General features: G+C 49.1%; 1 protein-coding gene across 1 annotated transcript in view; it reads right to left on the bottom strand.

The window, feature by feature from the left end:
* LOC116989892 (histone-lysine N-methyltransferase EHMT2-like) overlaps window positions 1-23634 on the bottom strand; it is a 38175-nt gene that overhangs the window by 12223 nt on the left and 2318 nt on the right. Inside the window, exons 2-8 of the mRNA XM_033047447.1 lie at window positions 16942-17026; window positions 15258-15560; window positions 7134-7384; window positions 6315-6473; window positions 5232-5384; window positions 3795-3908; window positions 955-1110 (exon numbers count right to left, since the gene is read on the bottom strand). Coding sequence (XP_032903338.1) covers window positions 955-1110; window positions 3795-3908; window positions 5232-5384; window positions 6315-6473; window positions 7134-7384; window positions 15258-15560; window positions 16942-17026 — 1221 coding nt within the window. The remainder of the gene's footprint in view (window positions 1-954; window positions 1111-3794; window positions 3909-5231; window positions 5385-6314; window positions 6474-7133; window positions 7385-15257; window positions 15561-16941; window positions 17027-23634) is intronic.

Below are 23634 nucleotides of genomic sequence, written 5' to 3'. Positions count from 1 at the left end.
GACCCAGCCTACTGAACTTCTCCCTATAGCTCACACCCTCTAGTCCTGGCAACATCCTCGTAAATCTTGTCTGAGCTTTTTCAAGCTTGACAATATCTTTCCTATAACACGGTGCCCAGAACTGAACACAATATTCTAAATGCGGTCTCACCAACGTCTTATACAAATGCAGCAGGTCAGGCTCTGCCACATGTTCCAATAGACAATTGATAATAGACAATAGGTGCAGGAGTAGGCCATTCGGCCCTTCGAGCCAGCACTACCATTCAATGTGATCATGGCTGATCATCCCCAATCAGTACCCCGTTCCTGCCTTCTCCCCATATCCCCTAACTCCGCTATCTTTAAAAGCCTTATCAAACACTCTATTGGGAGCATCCAGAGAATTGGTCTCCACCGCCCTCTGAGGCAGAGAATTCCACTGACTCACAACTCTCTGGGTGAAAACGTTTTTCTTCATCTCTGTTCAAAATGGTCTACCTCTTATTCTTAAACTGTGACCCCTGGTTCTGGACTCCCCCAACATCGGGAACATGTCTCCTGCCTCTAGTGTGTCCAAACCCTTAACAATCTCACATGTTTCAATGAGATCCCCTCTCATCGTTCTAAACTCCAGAGTGTACAAGCCCAGCCGCTCCATTCTCTCAACATATGACAGTCCCGCCATCCCGGGAATTAACCTGGTGAACCTACGCTGCACTCCCTCAATAGCAAGAATGTCCTTCCTCAAATTTGGAGACAAAACTGTACACAATACTCCAGGTGTGATCTCACTAGGGCCCTGTACAACTGCAGAAGGACCTCTTTGCTCCTGTACTCAACTCCTCTTGTTATAAAGGCCAACATGCCATTTGCTTTCTTCACTGCCTGCTGTACCTGCATGCTTACTTTCATAGACTGATGAACAAGGACCCCCAGATCCCGTTGTACTTCCCCCTTTTCCTTGCCACTGACCTGGGCCGGGCTGGACTTGAACATGGACTTCCGCGCCCGGTGAAGTTTCGGTTTCTCCGCCAGTCCCCGGGGGACGGTTGGCCTTTCCGACGTTGCCGTGGAAACGCCGCAGACACCCTGGTTGACGGTCTCGCTCGCCAGGCTCCGGGCCAAGCTCTGGAACGTTGCAGAACACCGAATCATAATCATGACCATACTTTATTAGCCCGGTATGTTTTGCAACATACGAGGAATTTCATTTAAACAATAGACAGTAGGTGCAGGAGTCGGCTATTCGGCCCTTCCAGTCAGCACCGCCATTCAATGTGATCATAGAAACATAGACATAGAAATTAGGTGCAGGAGTAGGCCATTCGGCCCTTCGAGCCTGCACCGCCATTCAATATGATCATGGCTGATCATCCAACTCAGTATCCCGTACCTGCCTTCTCTCCATACCCTCTCATCCCTTTAGCCACAAGGGCCACATCTAACTCCCTCTTAAATATAGCCAATGAACTGGCCTCGGCTACCCTCTGTGGCAGAGTTCCAGAGATTCACCACTCTGTGTGTGAAAAAAGTTCTTCTCATCTCGGTTTTAAAGGATTTCCCCCTTATCCTTAAACTGTGACCCCTTGTCCTGGACTTCCCCAACATCGGGAGCAATCTTCCTGCATCTAGCCTGTCCAACCCCTTAAGAATTTTATAAGTTTCTATAAGATCCCCTCTCAATCTCCTAAATTCTAGAGAGTATAAACCAAGTCTATCCAGTCTTTCTTCATAAGACAGTCCTGACATCCCAGGAATCAGTCTGGTGAACCTTCTCTGCACTCCCTCTATGATAATAATGTCCCTCCTCAGATTTGGAGACCAAAACTGTACGCAATACTCCAGGTGTGGTCTCACCAAGACCCTGTACAACTGCAGTAGAACCTCCCTGCTCCTATACTCAAATCCTTTTGCTATGAAAGCTAACATACCATTCGCTTTCTTCACTGCCTGCTGCACCTGCATGCCTACTTTCCATGACTGGTGTACCATGACACCCAGGTCTCGCTGCATCTCCCCTTTTCCTAGTCGGCCACCATTTAGATAATAGTCTGCTTTCCTGTTTTTGCCACCAAAATGGATAACCTCACATTTATCCACATTATACTGCATCTGCCAAACATTTGCCCACTCACCCAGCCTATCCAAGTCACCTTGCAGTCTCCTAGCATCCTCCTCACAGCTAACACTGCCCCCCAGCTTAGTGTCATCCGCAAACTTGGAGATATTGCCTTCAATTCCCTCATCCAGATCATTAATATATATTGTAAATAGCTGGGGTCCCAGCACTGAGCCTTGCGGTACCCCACTAGTCACTGCCTGCCATTGTGAAAAGGACCCGTTTACTCCTACTCTTTGCTTCCTGTTTGCCAGACAGTTCTCTATCCACATCAATACTGAACCCCCAATGTCATGTGCTTTAAGTTTGTATACTAATCTCTTATGTGGGACCTTGTCGAAAGCCTTCTGGAAGTCCAGATACACCACATCCACTGGTTCTCCCCTATCCACGCTACTAGTTACATCCTCGAAAAATTCTATAAGATTCGTCAGACATGATTTACCTTTTGTAAATCCATGCTGACTTTGTCCAATGATTTCACCACTTTCCAAATGTGCTGCTATCCCATCTTTAATAACTGACTCTAGCCGTTTCCCCACTACCGATGTTAGACTAACTGATCTGTAATTCCCCGTTTTCTCTCTCCCTCCCTTCTTAAAAAGTGGGGTTACGTTTGCTACCTGCCAACCCTCAGGAACTACTCCAGAATCTAAAGAGTTTTGAAAGATTATTACTAATGCATCCACTATTTCTGGAGCTACTTCCTTAAGTACTCTGGGATGCAGCCTATCTGGCCCTGGGGATTTATCGGCCTTTAATCCATTCAATTTACCCAACACCACTTCCCGGCTAACCTGGATTTCACTCAATTCCTCCAACTCCTTTGACCCGCGGTCCCCTGCTATTTCCGGCAGATTATTTATGTCTTCCTTAGTGAAGACGGAACCAAAGTAGTTATTCAATTGGTCCGCCATATCCTTGTTCCCCATGATCAACTCACCTGTTTCTGACTGCAAGGGACCTACATTTGTTTTAACTAATCTCTCATGGCTGATCATCCACAATCAGTCCCCCGTTCCTGCCTTCTCCCCATATCCCCTGACTCCACTATCTTTAAGAGCCCTATCTAGCTCTCTCTTGAAAGTATCCAGAGAACTGGCCTCCACCGCCTTCTGAGGCAGAGAATTCCACAGACTCACAACTCTCTGTGTGAAAAAGTGTTTCCTCATCTCCGTTCTAAATGGCTTACCCCTTATTCTTAAACTGTGTGGCCCCTGGTTCTGGACTCCCCCAACATCAGGAACATGTTTCCTGCCTCTAGCGTGTCCAACCCCTTAATAATCTTATATGTTTCAATAGGTTTCCCTCTCATCCTGACTATGGGTGCTGTATGTACTGAGTTTGCACGTTCTCTAGATAGGGCTCTTAAAGATAGTGGAGTTTAGGGATATGGGGAGGAGGCAGGAACGGGGTACTGATTGGGGATGATCAGCCATGATCACATTGAATGGCGGTGCTGGCTCGAAGGGCCGAATGGCCTACTCCTGCACCTATTTTCTACGTCTTTGGAGTATGGGAGGAAACCGAAGATCTCGGAGAAAGCCCACGCAGGTCACGGGGAGAACGTGCAAACTCCGTACGGACAGCGCCCGTGGTCGGGATGGAACCCGGGTCTCCAGTGCTGTGAGGCAGCAGTTCTACCCGCTGCTCCGCCCATAACGAGTCCGCGGCGATCCCGAATCTCCAGTACCTGGCTGAAGCTTCCTCCCAGGTGCGACTTCCTGGCCCGGTGGACCTCCGGATACTCTGGATTCTCATGGGAAGCTGCGGTGTGTGCTTGGTTGGACAGCTTCATCGCCAACGCCTGCGGGGTCAGTCAGGAGAAAGAGTCAGGGGGTGGGGGGTTGTGGCAGATCATCGACATAGAGAGAGAGAGAGAGGGAGAGAGGGTGAGAGAGTAGAGAGGGGGAGAAAGAGAGAGAGGGAGAAAGAGAGAGAGAGACAGAGAAAGGGGGAGAGAGGGAGGGACAGGGAGAGAGAAAGAGAAGGAGAGAAAGAGGGGGAGAGAGAGAGAGAGGGAGAAAGAGAGAGAGAGGGAGAAAGTGAGAGAGAGGCAGAGAAAGGGGGAGAGAGGGAGGGGAGGGACAGGGAGAGAGAAAGAGTAGAGAAAGAGGGAGAGAGGGAGAGAGAGGGGGGAGGGGGTGAGAGAGTAGAGAGGGGGAGAGAGAGGGAGAAAGAGAGAGAGAGGGAGAAAGAGAGAGAGAGACAGAGAAAGGGGGAGAGAGGGAGGGGAGGGACAGGGAGAGAGAAAGAGAAAGAGAGAAAGAGGGAGGGAGAGAGAGGGACAGGGAGAGAAAGAGAGGGAGAGAAAGAGAGAGAGAGGGGGAGAGAGAGAGACAGACAGAGAAAGAGAGGGGGAGAGAGGAGGGAGAGGGAGAGAGTAGGAGGTGAGGGAGAGAAAGGGTTCTCGAGAGGGACAAAGGAGGGGGAGGGGGTGTGAAGATAGGGAGGGGATGAGACTCCCCTAATCTGAGGAAGGACATTCTTGCTATTGAGGGAGTGCAGCGTAGGTTCACCAGGTTAATCCCCGGGATGGCGGGACTGTCATATGCTGAGAGAATGGAGCAGCTGGGCTTGTACACTGTGGAGTTTAGAAGGATGAGAGGGCATCTCATTGAAACATATAAGATTATTAAGGGTTTGGACACGCTAGATGCAGGATGTTCCCGATGTTGGGGGAGTCCAGAACCAGGGGCCACACACAGTTTAAGAATAAAGGGGAGGCCATTTAAAACAGAGATGAGAAAAACACTTTTTCTCACAGAGAGTGGTGAGTCTGTGGAATTCTCTGCCACAGAGGGCGGTGGAGGCCGGTTCTCTGGATACTTTCAAGAGAGAGCTAGATAGGGCTCTTAAAGATAGTGGAGCCAGGGGATATGGGGAGAAGGCAGAAACGTGGTACTGATTGTGGATGATCAGCCATGATCACATTGAATGGCGGTGCTGGCTCGAAGGGCCGAATGGCCTACTCCTGCACCTATTGTTTATTGAAGAAGGGTGGGGTGAGGGGAGAGTGACTGGGGAGTAACGATGAGTGGTGCGTGGCACTCTCTGGGTCTCTGCCTCCCCGTGTGACGGTCCCCCCTCCCCGTGATCGGCCCCCCCCCCCCCCCACCCTGCCATGTACCTGGCTGAAACCGCCTTTCATGATGGATTTCCTGGCTCTGTGGATCTCTGGGCCCTCGTCGTGGGGTTGGGCCACGTGCTCCACCTCCCCGCCTCCCCCCGCCAGCTGGCTCAGACGCTCGATGGGCAGGCTGGACAACTTCTCCGCCAAGCTCTGTGTGGGAAAACAGCGGGCAAAGGCTCACACACACACATAGGGTACACAGAGTGTGTGTGCGTCTGTGTGTGCGCGTGTGTGCGTGCGTCTGTGTGTGTGTGTGTATCCGTCTGTGTGTGTGTGTGTATCCGTCTGTGTGTGTGTGTGTGCGCGTGTGTATGTGTCTGTGTGTGTGTATGTGTGTGAGTGTGTTATGTGTGCGTGAGTGTGTGTGTGAGTGTGTGTGAGTGTGTGATGTGCGTGAGTGAGTGAATGTGCGCGCGTAGGTGCAAACGTGCAAACTCCACACAGACAGCACCCGTAGTGGGGATAGAACCAGGGTCACTAACCAGTGGCTCTACCACTGTGCAGGAGTGTTAGACTTTAAGACATAGAATGTTGCCTGGGTTTCAGCACCTAAGTAGCAAAGAAAGATTGAAGTTAGGTCTTTATTCTTTGGAGCGCAGAAGTTTAAGGGGGGACTTGATAAAAGTCTTTAAAATGATGAGAGGGATAGACAGAGTTGACGTGGATAAGCTTTTCCCATTGAGAGTAGGGAAGATTCAAACAAGAGGACATGATTTGAGAATTAAGGGACAGAAGTTTAGGGGTAACATGAGGGGGAACTTCTTTATTCGGAGAGTGGCAGCTGTGTGGAATGAGCTTCCAGTGGAAGTGGTGGAGGCAGGTTCGATTTTATCATTTAAAAATAAATTGGATAGGTATATGGACGGGAAAGGAATGGAGGGTTATGGTCTGTGTGCTGGTAGATGGGACTAGGTGAGAGTAAGTGTTCGGCACGGACTAGAAGGACCGAGATGGCCTGTTTCCGTGCTGTAATTGTTATAAGTTTTATAAGACATGGAAACTCACTCTGGGGTGAGCGAGGTTGAGCCCAGTCTCCGATCCACCCCCCCGCCCCGCCCCGCGCAGGTTCTGCATCCATACCTGACTGAAACTGCCTTTCATGATGGACTTCCTGGCCCTGTGGCCCTCGAGATTCTCCTCTGGATGCGTGGCCACGTACTCCACCTCCGATGGCCCCCCGGCAGCCGCCGTCTGGCCCCCCCACTCCGGGAGGTGGCCCCTCATCTCGGCCAGAGGCCTCTGCGCACAAACGGACAGCGGTCATCTGGGCTGCAGGACACTCCTGGACCCGTGGCCTTATAACAACCCCCCCCCCACCGACACCTCCTCCCTTCTCCCCCCCCACCCCCCCCACCCGACAAGGGCTAGTCCTGGAGACTGCAAGAGCGGTCAAAAATAGAAAAATAGGCCATTCGGCCCTTCGAGCCAGCACCGCCATTCAATGGGATCATGGCTGATCATCCACAATCAGTACCCTGTTCCTGCCTTCTCCCCATATCCCCTGACTCCGCTATTTTGAAGAGCCCTATCTAGCTCTCTCTTGAAAACATCCAGACAATACACAATAATAGATAATAGGTGCAGGAGTAGGCCATTTGGCCCTTCCAGCCATTCAATGTGATCATGGCTGATCATCCTAAATCAATAGGCAATAGGTGCAGGAGCATTCGGCGATAAGGGGTAGGCCAATTAAAACGGAGATGAGGAAACACTTTTTCACCTAGAGAGTGATCACAGTCAATGGCGGTGCTGGCTCGAAGGGCCGAATGGCCTACTCCTGCACCTATTGTCTATTGAGACCTTTCTTTAGGGACTACAGGTTTTTACGGCAGAATGGCCTACTCCTACACCTATTGTCTATGGACATTGTGGGCCGAAGGACCTGGACCTGTGCTGTACCTGGGCAGGTCTGGAGATGGACTTGCGGGCCTTGTGGACCTTGGGCTTGTTGTCCTGGGCTGGGGCAGCGGGCGTGGCGGGGGTCGCTGGAGGGGGCTCCTTGCCCCCCCGGCAGTTCGGCACACTCAGCAGCTTCATGGCCAGGCTCTGGATGGTGTTGGTAGATTTGCTGACTCCGGTGAGAGTCATCTTGGCACGGTTGGCCCCCGGTGCCTTGGTGGGGGAGGCAGGGAAGGTTTTGGCCGCGTGTCCTGGGCGGGGCGAGAGAGAGAGCAGAGGGTCAGAGAAACATAGAAACAGAGAAAATAGGTGCAGGAGGAGGCCATTCGGCCCTTTGAGCCAGCACCGCCATTCATTGTGATCATGGCTGATCGTCCCCTATCAATAACCCGTGCCTGCCTTGTCCCCATATCCCTTGACTCCACTAGCCCCTAGAGCTCTATCTAACTCTCTCTTAAATCCATCCAGTGATTTGGCCTCCACTGCCCTCTGTGGCAGGGAATGCCACAAATTCACAACTCTCTGGGTGAAAAAGTTTTTTCTCACCTCAGTCTTAAATGACCTCCCCTTTATTCTAAGACTGTGTGGCCCCTGGTTCTGGACTCGCCCAACATTGGGAACATTTTTCCTGCATCTAGCTTGTCCAGTCCTTTTATAATGTTTATATGCTTCTATAAGATCCCCCTCATCCTTCTAAACTCCAGTGAATACAAGCCTAGTCTTTTCAATCTTTCCTCATATGACAGTCCCGCCATCCCAGGGATCATTCTCGTGAACCTACGCTGCACTGCCTCAATCACAAGGATGTCCTTCCTCAAATTAGACCAAAACTGTACACAATACTCCAGATGTGGTCATAGCAGCACGCTGACTACCCATCGACCTATTCCACCATCCCATTACCACACAACATTTCTCCCTTGCCGAGGGCAGTCAAGGTGGTGCAGCGGTAAAGTCCGCTGCCTTATGGGCCTGTCCCACATAAGATAAATAAACTGTGGACAAATCGAATTTGAAATAAACTCATAAAGGGCCTGTCCCACTTAGGAGACCCAAACAACAACCTCTGGTGACCTTGCCCGCCACCCAAGGTTTCCATGAGGTTTTGGGCATTCTCCCTAATGGTCGAAAATGGTTTCCGTGTGGTCGAGGCTTCATCTAGGTTGCTGCTATTTGTTCATCATGATTAGCATTTGGGAGTGGCTGCGCTGCCTTGCAGCTGCAGCTCGCCTGTAGTCCGTTTGTCTTTTCTGTTTTTGGTTTTCTTTTGTCCTGTTTTTGCGGTTTGTTTCGGTTTGTTTGGCTGTGTGTGTGTGGTGTGTTTTTTGGCTCTTCCTTCGGGGGGATGCGACTATTCCTGCCGTATCCCCGTCTCCGTGTCCGTCTGCGCTGAGGCCTATCGCGGAGCTGGCGGCCTCCAACTGCGACCGACCTCGAGGCTGTGGAGGCTGTGGAGCAGAGCCAGGACTTACCAACGCGAGCCTGGCCGACTTCGGGGCTGTGGTTGCGGTGCGGCACAACTTCCGACCCGACTTTGGAGCCTCGGAGGCTCGGCCGCGGGCCAGTGGGCCAGTGGACGACATCAGCGGGAGCTCGAGTTCTGTTTCTGGAGCTCCCGCAACTACAGCTGCGTCCGCTGGACTGGAGGACGGCAGCTTCGGCAGCTTCGACCGCCCCTGGCCGCGGAGTTTGAACCGGCCCGTTTGCGGAGCTCGGATTCAGCCTGCGGGACTTGCCTACCATCACCCGGCGGGGTCATAACATCGGAGGCTTGGGTTGCCTCAGCGCAGAGGGAAAGCAAGGTGGGAAGAGACAATGACTTTGGGACTTTAAACTGTGTTGAGTGTTTGTTATTTATTCTATGTTATGACTGCAGGCTAAACCATATTGTTTGTTTTGTTTTTGTTTTTGTCTTTTGTTTTTACCTTGTTTGGGATGTGTTTACCTTGTGTGGGACTAAAGATGGAAATTAGCTACTGGCTACAATCTTGCATATTACATGTAAATGTTTATTAATATGCACTGTCCCTAATAAAATCAATTCAATTCAATTCAATTCAATTAAAACCGGCCTCGACTAAAAATAGGTTGCCGTTTTAAAAATCGATCATTTGTTAGCCGCAGGTCTAGTGGAAGCCGGTTTTCTTCATAGTCGAGGAAGGGTTTCAACATATGAGTGGGAGGTGGTAGGATGTTGCAGGTCACCTCCACCTTGATTTGTTTTTGATGGCGGGCAAGGTCACCAGAGGTTGCTGTTTAGGTCTCCTAAGTGGGACAGGCCCTTAACTTTAACAACAACAAAAAACGTCGACAACCTACGTTAACCTGGGGTGGGAGATTGCAACCTTCACGTGGTCCACCCTGTTTCGACAAATGCAATCAACCTGGCGTGCACAATCAAATAAGACCAAATAGAACAAGTTGTCCTACAACCTTCGGCTGTGCACGCCATACGCAAGCAGACCTAGCGACAACCTACATCATCCAGGCAGCACCTACGTCAGGAGAAGTCAAGCTACGCTCACTGGCATCAAACCCACTGTCGCCGACTGTCTCTGAAAATCTGTCAACACGTTGAAAATCCAGCGGCGACCAGAAAGAGACGCTACGACTGTTTGGGCGACTGAGGAGACGACTCACGACCATACAGGTGTCAGCCCGGCGACAGGACCCAAGCAGAGGTTCCAGGTGAGGCAGAGGTTCACCTGCACCTCCTCCAACCTCATCTACTGAATCCGCTGCTCTAGATGTCAGCTGATCTACATCGGTGAGACCAAGCGCAGGCTTGGCGATCGCTTCGCCCAACACCTCTGCTCAGTCCGCACTAACCAACCTGATCTCCCGGTGGCTCAGCGCTTCAACTCCCCCTCCCATTCCCAATCCGACCTTTCTGTCCTGGGCCTCCTCCATGGTCAGAGTGAGCAACACCGGAAATTGGAAGAGCAGCACCTCATATAGCGCTTGGGCAGTCTGCACCCTAGCGTCATAAACATTGACCTCCAATTTCTGGTAGCCCTTGCTGTCTCCTCCCCTTCCCAGCTCTCCCTCAGCCCCCTGGCTCCTCCTCTTCCTTTCTTCTTCCCGCCCCCACCCTGCATCAGTGTGAAGAAGGGTTTCGGCCCGAAACGGCGCCTATTTCCTTCGCTCCATAGATGCTGCCTCACCCGCTGAGTTTCTCCAGCACTTTTGTCTACCTTCGATTTTCCAGCATCTGCAGTTAGAAACATAGAAACATAGAAATTAGGTGCAGGAGTAGGCCATTCGGCCCTTCGAGCCTGCACCGCCATTCAATATGATCATAGCTGATCATCCAACTCAGTATCCCGTACCTGCCTTCTCTCCATACCTTCTGATCCCCTTAGCCACAAGGGCCACATCTAACTCCCTCTTAAATATAGCCAATGAACTGGCCTCGACTACCCTCTGTGGCAGGGAGTTCCAGAGATTCACCACTCTCTGTGTGAAAAAAGTTCTTCTCATCTCGGTTTTAAAGGATTTCCCCCTTATCCTTAAGCTGTGACCCCTTGTCCTGGACTTCCCCAACATCGGGAGCAATCTTCCTGCATCTAGCCTGTCCAACCCCTTTAGAATTTTAGAAGTTTCTATAAGATCCCCTCTCAATCTCCTAAATTCTAGAGAGTATAAACCAAGTCTATCCAGTCTTTCTTCATAAGACAGTCCTGACATCCCAGGAATCAGTCTGGTGAACCTTCTCTGCACTCCCTCTATGGCAATAATGTCCTTCCTCAGATTTGGAGACCAGAACTGTACGCAATACTCCAGGTGTGGTCTCACCAAGACCCTGTACAACTGCAGTAGAACCTCCCTGCTCCTATACTCAAATCCTTTTGCTATGAATGCTAACATACCATTGGCTTTCTTCACTGCCTGCTGCACCTGCATGCCCACTTTCAATGACTGGTGTACCATGACACCCAGGTCTCGCTGCATCTCCCCTTTTCCTAGTCGGCCACCATTTAGATAATAGTCTGCTTATCTGTTTTTGCCACCTTCGCTCCATAGAACAGAAGAGATTCAAAGACGCCTGAAAAGCCAGCATGAAGAAATGTGAGATCGACGTCGACAATTGGGCAACCAATGCCAAGGACAGGAAACTGTAGCAAACCATCATCCAAGGAGGAACAGCGACCGTCGAAGCCAAGAGAGGCGCAGAATTAGAAGAAAAGAGAAGAAAACGGAAACAGAGGCAGCAACAAGCAAAACCCGATCTACCATCTGGAATTACCTGTCCTGAATGCCGAAACATAGAAAATAGGTGCAGGAGTAGGCCATTCGGCCCTTCGAGCCTGCACCATTCGCCATTCAATATGATCATGGCTGATCATCCAACTCAGTATCCTGTACCTGCCTTCTCTCCATACCCCCGGATCCCTTTAGCCACAAGGGCCACATCTAACTCCCTCTTAAATATAAACAATGAACTGTGGCCTCAACTACCTTCTGGCAGAGAATTCCACAGATTCACCACTCTCTGTGTGAAAAATGTTTTCCTCATCTCGGTCCTAAAAGATTTCCCCCTTATCCTTAAACTGTGACCCCTTGTTCTGGACTTAAACTGTGACCCCTTGTTCTGGACTTAAACTGTGACCCCTTGTTCTGGAGACCCCTTGTTCCGAAGAACTTTCAAAGCCAGGATTGGACCCACAATCCAGTTCACATCGGTCAAAGACTTCAAATTCCAGGGCGTGCATGTTTCCGATGATCCTTCCTGGATCCAGCACACTGATGCAATCATAAAGAAGGCATATCAGCCACTCTACTTCCTGAGTAGGTTACGGAGATTCGGCATGTCGAAGAAGATTCTCCTAAACTTCTACAGGTGCACAGTAGAGAGCATGCTGACCGGTTGCATCGTGGCTTGGTTCGGCAACTTGAGCGCCCTGGAGCGGAAAAGGCTGCAGAAAGTTGTGACCACTGCCCAGTCCATCACCGGCTCTGACCTCCCCACCATCGAGGGGATCTATCGTGGTCGCTGCCTCAAAAAGGCTGGCAGCATCATCAAGGACCCACACCATCCTGGCCACACACTTATCTCACCACTGCCATCAGGAAGAAGGTACAGGAGCCTGAAAACTGTAACGTCCAGGTTCAGGAACAGCTTCTTCCCCACAGCCATCAGGCTATTAAACACAACGAATAAGCTCTGAGATCTGAGCTACAAAACTATACAGGTACATAACCTTTTATTCGAAAGCCATGGGACCAGACACTTCTCGGATTTCGGAATGGAAGATTTTTAGCGTAGATTAGGTAGGTAGCGCAGGCGGCTTGAAAAGTCTGGCGCGGCTGCCTCCTCCCCGGAGACCGGGGAATCATTGTAAATCATTGCTTAAATGTTAGTCAGTTAGCTTGGAGGGATTTTATGTGGTGGGGAGAGGGTGAAGGGGGAAACTTTAATTCTTAGTCCCGTACCTGGTCGTAGAGGCGGGGAGCGGGCAATGCCTTACGGCGGGCGGCGCTGGATTTGGAGCGCCGCGCAGCCAGGGGTAGAGTTGCCGGGGTCGGAGCTCCAACCGGCGCCGCCCGCGGCCGGACGCCCGCAGCCCCAGCCCCGCGATGTTGGGAGTCTGCGGCCACAGCGCTCCGGAGCTTACTGCACGGCGACCCGGTAAGGCATTGCCCGCTCCCCGCCTCTACGACCAGGTACGGGACTAAGAATTAAAGTTTCCCCCTTCACCCCCCCCCCCTCCCCCCCTTCACATAAAAGCCCTCCAAACTAACTGACTTAACATTTAAGCAATGATTTACAGATGTTTAAGTGTCTCCCCGGTCTCCGGGGAGGAGGCAGCCGCTACAGTAGTACAGACCTGGGTTGACTGTGGGTCGTTTCGGGTCAGGTTTGGCGCCAAACGCGAGCTTTGGTGTGCAGACGACATCCTGGAAAAAATGTCCGGTTTTCGGAGCTTTTTGGTTTCCGGAATTTCGGATAAAAGGTTGTGCACCTGTAGCAGTAATCGCACGACGTTTGTTATTTTTTGAGCTTTTTTTCCCCTCTCTTCCCCCATTATATACTTTGTTTACATATTCACATATTCAGTTGTGCTGCAGCAAGTAACAATTTTGTTGTCCCATCCGGGACATATGACAATAAAACACTCTTGACTGTTGCTAAGCCACGGGAGCGTCCATAAAAACAACAGAACGTAGATCTTTGGTGGTCAAAAATGCTCAGCGGGTGAGGCAGCATCGATGGAGCGAAGGAAATAGGCAACGTTTCGGGTCGAGACCCTTCTTCAGAACGTAGACCTTTCTCACTGGTGAGTAAAGCAAGACAGCGCCTTTACCACCTCAGGCAGCTGAGGAAATTCAGAGTCTCTCTGAGGATCCTTCAGTGCTTCTACTCTGGGGCTGTGGAAAGCTTCTTGTCCGGCAACATCACAATCTGGGAACAGCTCTGCCCAGGACAGGAAGGCTCTGCAGAGAGTAGTGCGTTCGGCCGAACGCACCATGGGAACTACACTCACCCCCCCCACTGCAGGAGGTGCCCCCCACCAGGAGGTGCAGATTCAGAGGCAGCAACATTATTGGCGACCCCAACCCCCCCCCCCAACAACGGACTGTTCCAGCTGCTACGGTCAGGCAAACGCCTCCGCTGTCACGCTGTGAAAACAGAGAGGATGAGACGGAGTTTCTTCCCACAGGCCGTCAGGGCTGTAAACTCTTATCTCACCAGGGACTAAATACTGTTGTGTTGTGTCTTTTTATTTTCCTAAAATGTAAATACTGGTTCTGTTCTATTCTGTTCTGTTGTTTTGCACAATACGCAAGTAAGTAAGTTTATTGGCCAAGTATTCACATACAAGGAATTTGCCTTGGTGCTCCGCCCACAAGTAACAACATGACACACACTGACAGTTACGAATGACTCAGAAAACACTAAACATTAATAATAATAAAACATTAATGATAAAACACCATTGATCAAGCATGTGAACCAACAAAATACCAGAGCAAAGGGAGGCTACAGATTTTTGGCTGTTGAGTAGAGCAACTACTCGTGGATAAAAACTGTTTTTATGTCTGGCTGTGGCAGCTCTGACAGTCCGGAGTCGCCTTCCAGAGGGAAGTGATTCAAAGAGTTTGTGGCCAGGGTGAGAGGGGTCAGAGATGATCTTTCCCGCTCGCTTCCTGGCCCTTGTACAGTTCATCAATGGAGGGAAGGTTGCAGCCAATAACCTTCTCAGCTGAGCTTGAGGGATAGCCACGACAACACCCTCACCCACTCCATATAGAAACATAGAAAATAGGCGAAGGAGTAGGCCATTCGGCCCTTCGAGCCTGCACCGCCATTCAATATGATCATGGCTGATCATCCAACTCAGTATCCCGTACCTGCCTTCTCTCCATACCCTCTGACCCCCTTAGCCACAAGGGCCACATCTAACTCCCTCTTAAATATCCTCTCCAGCTCTCCACCCCTTCTTTCCTCTTCATGCCTCTCCTTCCCTCCTTCCCTCTTCACACCTTCCCTCCTCTCTCCTCCCCTCTCTCCTTAAACTGTGACCCCTTGTTCTGGACTTCCCCAACATCGGGAACAATCTTCCTGCATCTAGCCTGTCCAACCCCTTAAGAATGTTGTAAGTTTCTACAAGATCCCCCCTCAATCTTCTAAATTCTAGCGAGTACAAGCCGAGTCTATCCAGTCTTTCTTCATATGAAAGTCCTGCCATCCCAGGAATCAGTCTGGTGAACCTTCTCTGTACTCCCTCTATGGCAAGAACGTATTTCCTCAGATTAGGAGACCAAAACTGTACGCAATACTCCAGGTGTGGTCTTACCAGAGCCCTATACAACTGCAGAAGAACCTCTTTACTCCTGTACTGAAATCCTCTTGTATGAAATCTTTTTGTTATAAACTCTTATCTCACCAGGGATTAATTTACTGTTGTGTTGTGTCTTTTTTTATTATTTTCTAAAATGTAAATACTGGTTCTGTTCTGTTGTTCTGCAGTTTTTTGTACAATCCGCAGGCATTGCCACTTTCATTTCACTGCACATCTTCTATGTGTATGTGACATCAGCCTCGAGCTTGAGGGATAGCCACGCCAACACCCTCACACACTCCATACACACACACATACACACGTGGAAATGGTCTGATACCTTTGGGTAGGGGCTGGGGCGCGGTGCGGGCGACAGGCCCGGTGTCAGCGTGATGCGTCTCCAAGCTTGGACAAGCCTCGACGGACTTACACGGGGTCTCCCTGCTTCCCGTCTCGTCCCCTCGGCCCCCCGGACCCTCGGCCTCAGGGGGACGTGCCTCAGCCTCTGGCCCGGCCCCGCAGCGAGGAACCTCCTTGCTGCTCTGCGAGCTGATGTTTCCCATTGAATCGCTGGTGGGGTTCACTGTAGCGGTTGCTCCCTGACTCAGTCTCCGGGAGGCCGGTTCAGCGGCGTCACCAGTCCCTGCAACTCAACAGCAGAAGCATTAAATTCCCCAATTTTAGGTTCGAGTCAATAGAAAATAGACAATAGGTGCAGGAGTAGGCCATTCGGCCCTTCAAGCCAGCACCGCCATTCACTGTGATCATGGATGATCATCCCCAATTGGGGTGGAAGATTTCAACCTTTACCTGTTTCAACGAATGCAATCAACCCGGCATACACACTCAAATAAGATCAAATAGAACAAGTTGTCCGACAACTTTAGGTTGTGCACGCCATACACAATAATAATAATAATAATAATAATAATGTCTTTATTTATATAGCACATTTTTAGTCAACTTGCATTGACCCCAAAGTGCTTCACATAATTACATCCACACACACAGGCAAAGGTGGGTGAAGTGTCTTGCCCAAGGACACACACAGGCAAAGGTGGGTGAAGTGTCTTGCCCAAGGACACACACAGGCAAAGGTGGGTGAAGTGTCTTGCCCAAGGACACAACGACAGTATGCACTCCAAGCGGGATTCGAACCAGCTACCTTCCGGTTGCCAGCCGAACACTTAGCCCATTGTGCCATCTGTCGTCCCACCCAAGAAGAAGATCCCCAATCAGTATCCCGTTCCTGCCTTCTCCCCATATCCCCTGACTCCGCTATCTTTAAGAGATCTATCTAACTCTCTTGAAAGTATTTAGAGAATTGGCCTCCACCGCCCTCTGAGGGAGAGAATTCCACAGACTCACAACTCTCTGTGAGAAAAAGTGCTTCCTCATCTCCGTTCTAAATGGCTTACTCCTTATTTTTAAACTGTGTGTGGCCCCTGGTTCTGGACTCCCCCAACATTGGGAACATGTTTCCTGCCTCTAGCGTGTCCAAACCCTTAATAATCTTATATGTTTCAATGAGATGCCCTCTCATCCTTCTAAACTCCAGAGTATAAAAGCTCAGCCACTCCATTCTCTCAGTGTCTCAGTACAAGCCAAATCTATCCAATCTTTCTTCATATGAAAGGCCTGCCATCCCAGGAATCAGTCTGGTGAACCTTCTCTGTACTTCCTCTATGGCAAAAATGTCTTTCCTCAGATTAGGAGACCAAAACTGTACGCAATACTCCAGGTGTGGTCTCACCAATACCCTGTACAACTGCGGTAGAACCTCCCTGCTCCTATACTCAAATCCTTTTGCTAACATACCATTGGCTTTCTTCACTGCCTGCTGCACCTGCATGCCTACTTTCAATGACTGGTGTACCATGACACCCAGGTCTCGTTGCATCTCCCCTTTTCCTAATCGGCCACCATTCAGGTAATAGTCTACTTTCCTGTTCTTGCCACCAAAGTGGATAACCTCACATTTATCCACATTATACTGCAGAATGGTCGGAGAAGAGCATCCTCACCTGTACTTGCTTTGTTCCCAGCACTTGGCTCCAACACGCCGATCTCTGCCTCTGCTGCTGCTTGGCCCACGATGCTGGGCTCACACTGGGGAGGGAGGGAGCGGAGGGAGAGACTCAGAACAGTTCCTACAGAGAAGCAAACAGTCTGAGAATTCCCAACCCCACAGTCTCCATTGGTGGGAGAGTCCAGGACTAGAGGTCACGCTCAGATTTAAAGGACGTTCCTTTAGGAAGTAGAGGAGGAGGAATTTCTTTAGTCAGAGGGCGGTGAATCTGTGGGATTCTTTGCCACAGACGGCTGTGGAGGCCACAAGTCAGTGGATATATTTAAGGCAGAGATAGATCGATTCTTGATTAGTGCGGGTGTCAGAGGTTATGGGGAGAAGGCAGGAGAATGGGGTTAGGTGGGAGAGATAGATCCGTTTAGAAGGATGAGAGGGTATCTCATTGAAACATATAAGATTGTTAAGGGCTTGGACAGGAAACATGTTCCCGATGTTGGGGGAGTCCACACACAGTTTAAGAATAAGGGGCAAGCCATTTAGAACGGAGACAAGGAAACACTTTTTCTCACAGAGAGTGGAGAGTCTGTGGAATTCTCTGCCTCAGGGAGGCCGGTTCTCTGGATGCTTTCAAGAGGGAGCTAGATAGGGCTCTTAAAGATAGCGGAGTCAGGGGATATGGGGAGAAGGCAGGAACGGGGTACTGATTGGGGATGGTACACAAAATTGCTGGGGAAACTCAGCGGGTGCAGCAGCATCTATGGAGCGAAGGAAATAGGCGACGTTTCGGGCCGAAACCCTTCTTCAGAATTTAGAAGATTGAGGGGGGATTGAGGGGGGATCTTGTAGAAATCCCCAATCAGTACCCCGTTCCTGCCTTCTCCCCATATCCCCTGACTCCGCTATCTTTAAGAGCCCTATCTAGCTCCCTCTTGAAAGCATCCAGAGAACCGGCCTCCCTGAGGCAGAGAATTCCACAGACTCTCCACTCTCTGTGAGAAAAAGTGTTTCCTTGTCTCCTCTTCAGAAGGGTTTCGGCCCGAAACGTCGCCTATTTCCTTCGCTCCATAGATGCTGCTGCACCCGCTGAGTTTCCCCAGCAATTTTGTGTACCTTCGATATTCCAGCATCTGCAGTTCCCTTTTGAATACTGATTGGGGATGATCAGCCATGATCACATTGAATGGCGGTGCTGGCTCGAAGGGCCGAATGGCCTCTACTCCTGCACCTATTGTCTATTGTCAGCCACGATTGAATGGCGGAGTAGACCTGATGGGGCGAATGGTCTAATTCTATTCCTATTCCTTATGACTATTATTATTATTATTATTATTATTATTATTTATTATTAAATTATTGAAAACATTAGCGACGCAGTGGTGCTGGTTTCCAACAGGAACGGTGACGGACGCACCACACATCTCTGTCCTCCGTGGGATTTTGATGTGTGTGTGCTTTATCATCATTCCTCGCAATAAACAGAGGATGTACTTTCTGAGGAAACACAATCTGCCACAGGCAATGATGGTCCAGTTCTATACGTCCATCATCTGTCCTCACCTTCTCCATCATTCAACTCCCCCTCCCATTCCATACCCGACCTTTCTGTCCTGGGTCTCCTCCATTGCCAGTCAGCACCACCAGAAACTGGAGGAGCAACACCTCATGTTCCGCTTGGGCAGACTACTTCTTCTTCTTGTAGGATTCCGGCAGTGTAGATGCTGCTAAGCGTATTACTGCCCTCCACAGGTCAAAGTTTGAACTAAATCCTTACATACAGTCCTGTAACTTGCAGGAATTGAAGAACAGCCCTGGATATCAGTTGATGTTTCTCACTGTGTCCAAACAGAGATAAAACAGAAAAAGCCTCAACTCCAAGTCCTGTCAGTCTAACAAACAATACTTTTCTTTCTACCCTGTACTTTTTACATTCTAGGAAAACATGTTTAACTGTCTCATTACTCCCACATTCAGCTTGGGCAGTCTGCATCCCAGTGGCCTGAACATTGACTTCTCCAATTTCCGGTAGCCCTTGCTGTCTCCTCCCCTTCTCAGCTCTCCCTCTTCCCTCTGGCTCCTCCTCTTCCTTTCATCTTCCTTTCATCTTCCCACCCCCCAACCCCCCCCCCCCCACCCCCCACCGCCACCCAGCATCAGTCTGAAGAAGGGTTTCGGCCCAAAATGTTGCCTATTTCCTTCGCTCTATAGATGCTGCTGCACCCGCTGAGTTTCTCCAGCAATTTTGTCTGCCTTCTCCATCATTCTGGCAGGCAGGTTTGCCACTGCTACACGGGTGGTTTTAAACTGAATAAGGGGGGTGGGGTGTCGAATGGGATAGTGGAGGATGGAGTTAAAGGGAAAGGGTTTCTTAAATGTGTGAGCGTAGAGACAGAGGGGTGTAAAATGAGGGTAGAAGCAATAGGTAGCAAGGTGAAAAGTAAAAGTGGCAGGCCGGAAAATCCAGGGCAAAAATCAAAAAGGGCCACTTTTCAACATAATTGTATAAGGGGTAAGAGTGTTGTAAAAACAAGCCTGAAGGCTTTGTGTCTCAATGCAAGGAGCATTCGTAATAAGGTGGATGAGTTGAATGTGCAGATAGCTATTAATGACTATGATATAGTTGGGATCACGGAGACATGGCTCCAGGGTGACCAAGACTGGGAGCTGAACATCCAGGGATATTCAATATTCAGGAGGGATAGAGAGAAAGGAAAAGGAGGTGGGGTAGCGTTGCTGATTAGAGAGGAGATTAACGCAATAGAAAGGAAGGACATTAGTTTGGAGGATGTGGAATCGGTATGGGTAGAGCTGCGAAACACTAAGGGGCAGAAAACGCTGGTGGGTGTTGTGTACAGGCCACCTAACAGTAGTAGTGAAGTTGGAGATGGTATCAAACAGGAAATTAGAAATGCGTGCGACAAAGGCAAAACCGTTATAATGGGTGACTTCAATCTACATATAGATTGGGTGAATCAAATTGGCAGGGGTGCTGAGGAAGAGGATTTCTTGGAATGTATGCGGGATAGTTATCTAAATCAACATGTAGAGGAACCAACGAGAGAGCAGGCTATTTTAGACTGGGTATTGAGTAATGAGGAAGTGTTAGTTAGCAGTCTTGTTGTATGTGCCCCCTTGGGCAAGAGTGACCATAATATGGTTGAGTTCTTCATTAGGATGGAGAGTGACATTGTTAATTCAGAAACAATGGTTCTGAACTTAAAGAAAGGTAACTTTGAGGGTATGAGATGTGAATTGGCCAAGATTGACTGGCAATTAATTCTAAAAGGGTTGACGGTGGATATGCAATGGAAGACATTTAAAGACTGCATGGATGAACTACAAAAATTGTTCATCCCAGTTTGGCAAAAGAATAAATCAGGGAAGGTAGTACATCCGTGGATAACAAGGGAAATCAGGGATAGTATCAAAGCGAAGGATGATGCGTACAAATTAGCCAGAAAAAGCAGCATACCGGAGGACTGGGAGAAATTCAGAGACCAGCAGAGGAGGACAAAGGGCTTAATTAGGAAAGGAAAAATAGATTATGAAAGAAAACTGGCAGGGAACATAAAAACTGACTGCAAAAGTTTTTATAGATATGTGAAAAGAAAGAGATTAGTTAAAACAAATGTAGGTCCCTTGCAGTCAGAAACAGGTGAGTTGATCATGGGGAACAAGGATATGGCGGACCAATTGAATAACTACTTTGGTTCCGTCTTCACTAAGGAAGACATAAATAATCTGCCGGAAATAGCAGGGGACCGCGGGGTCAAAGGAGTTGGAGGAATTGAGTGAAATCCAGGTTAGCCGGGAAGTGGTGTTGGGTAAATTAAATGGATTAAAGGCCGATAAATCCCCAGGGCCAGATAGGCTGCATCCCAGAGTACTTAAGGAAGTAGCTCCAGAAATAGTGGATGCATTAGTAATAATCTTTCAAACTCTTTAGATTCTGGAGTAGTTCCTGAGGATTGGCGGGTAGCAAACGTAACCCCACTTTTTAAGAAGGGAGGGAGAGAGAAAACGGGGAATTACAGACCAGTTAGTCTAACATCGGTAGTGGGGAAACTGCTAGAGTCAGTTATTAAAGATGGGATAGCAGCACATTTGGAAAGTGGTGAAATCATTGGACAAAGTCAGCATGGATTTACAAAAGGCAAATCATGTCTGACGAATCTTATAGAATTTTTCGAGGATGTAACTAGTAGCGTGGATAGGGGAGAACCAGTGGATGTGGTGTATCTGGACTTCCAGAAGGCTTTCGACAAGGTCCCACATAAGAGATTAGTTTACAAACTTAAAGCACACGGCATTGGGGGTTCAGTATTGATGTGGATAGAGAACTGGCTGGCAAACAGGAAGCAAAGAGTAGGAGTAAATGGGTCCTTTTCACAATGGCAGGCAGTGACTAGTGGGGTACCGCAAGGCTCAGTGCTGGGACCCCAGCTATTTACAATATATATTAATGATCTGGATGAGGGAATTGAAGGCAATATCTCCAAGTTTGCGGATGACACTAAGCTGGGAGGCAGTGTTAGCTGTGAGGAGGATGCTAGGAGACTGCAAGGTGACTTGGATAGGCTGGGTGAGTGGGCAAATGTTTGGCAGATGCAGTATAATGTGGATAAATGTGAGGTTATCCATTTTGGTGGCAAAAACAGGAAAGCAGACTATTATCTAAATGGTGGCCTACTAGGAAAAGGGGAGATGCAGCGAGACCTGGGTGTCATGGTACACCAGTCATTGAAAGTGGGCATGCAGGTGCAGCAGGCAGTGAAGAAAGCGAATGGTATGTTAGCTTTCATAGCAAAAGGATTTGAGTATAGGAGCAGGGAGGTTCTACTACAGTTGTACAGGGTCTTGGTGACACCACACCTGGAGTATTGCGTACAGCTTTGGTCTCCAAATCTGAGGAAGGACATTATTGCCATAGAGGGAGTGCAGAGAAGGTTCACCAGACTGATTCCTGGGATGTCAGGACTGTCTTATGAAGAAAGACTGGATAGACTTGGTTTATACTCTCTAGAATTTAGGAGATTGAGAGGGGATCTTATAGAAACTTATAAAATTCTTAAGGGGTTGGACAGGCTAGATGCAGGAAGATTGCTCCCGATGTTGGGGAAGTCCAGGACAAGGGGTCACAGCTTAAGGATAAGGGGGAAATCCTTTAAAACCGAGATGAGAAGAACTTTTTTCACACAGAGAGTGGTGAATCTCTGGAACTCTCTGCCACAGAGGGTAGTCGAGGCCAGTTCATTGGCTATATTTAAGAGGGAGTTAGATGTGGCCCTTGTGGCTAAGGGGATCAGGGGGTATGGAGAGAAGGCAGGTACCGGATACTGAGTAGGATGATCAGCCATGATCATATTGAATGGCGGTGCAGGCTCGAAGGGCCGAATGGCCTAATCCTGCACCTAATTTCTATGTTTCTATGTTTCTATAATAATAATATAATAATAATAATATATCTTTTATTGTCATTGCACGTCAGTGCAACGAGATTTAGTATGCAGCTCCACTGATCATGGTCTGGTTTGGCTCAGCCACCAAGCACGACATCCGGAGGCTGCAGCGAATCGTCCGATCAGCTGAGAAGGTTATTGGCAGCAACCTTCCCTCCATTGATGAACTGTACACTACAAGGGCCAGGAAGCGAGCGGGCAAGATCATCTCTGACCCCTGTCAGCCTGGCCACTAACTCTTTGAATCACTTCCCTCTGGAAGGCGACTCCGGACTATCAAAGCTGCCACAGCCAGACATAAAAACAGCTTTTTTCCCATGAGTAGCAGCACTACTCAATAACCAAAAATCTGTCGCCTCCTTTTACATAGAAAATAGGTACAGGATGAGGCCATTCGGCCCTTCGAGCCAGCACCGCCATTCATTGTGATCATGGCTGATCGTCCCCAATCAATAACCCGTGTCTGCCTTCTCCCCACATCCCTTGATTCCACTAGTCCCTAGAGCTCTACCTAAATCTTAAATCCATCCAGTGACTTGGCCTCCACTGCCCTCTGTGGCAGGGAATGCCACAAATTCACTACTCTCTGGGTGAAATCTTTTTTTCTCACCTCAGTCTTAAATGGCCTCCCCTTTATTCTAAGACTGGGGAGACCACAGTCTTTTGGGATTTTATTTAATTCACATGTTTAATCAATAATGTTTTATTATTAATGTTTAATGTTTTATGTGCCAATAGACAATAGGTGCAGGAGTAGGCCATTTGGCCCTTCGATCATGGCCTTTACATACAACTATACATGTCCCTACTGAAAGTAAGCATGCAGGTACAGCAGGCAGTGAAGAAAGCTAATGGCATGTTGGCCTTTATAACAAGAGGAGTTGAGCATAGGAGCAAAGAGTTCCTTCTGCAGTTGTACAGGGCCCTAGTGAGACCACACCTGGAGTATTGTGTGCAGTTTTGGTCTCCAAATCCGAGGAAGGACATTATTGCTATTGAGGGAGTGCAGCGTAGGTTCACCAGGTTCTGGACTCGCCCAACATTGGGAACATTTTTCCTGCATCTAGCTTGTCCAGTCATTTTATAATTATATATGTTTCTATAAGATCCCCCTCATCCTTCTAAACTCCAGTGAATACAGCCTATTCTTTTCAATCTTTCCTCATATGACAGTCCCGCCATCCCAGGGATCAATCTCGTGAACCTACGCTGCACCGCCTCAATCACAAGGA

The sequence above is a fragment of the Amblyraja radiata genome, chromosome 30 (assembly GCF_010909765.2).
Source record: "Amblyraja radiata isolate CabotCenter1 chromosome 30, sAmbRad1.1.pri, whole genome shotgun sequence".
In the NCBI taxonomy this organism is placed as follows: Eukaryota; Metazoa; Chordata; class Chondrichthyes; order Rajiformes; family Rajidae; genus Amblyraja; species Amblyraja radiata.
Note: the sequence above shows the minus strand (reverse complement) of the source record. Positions and strands in the feature narration are given on the sequence as shown.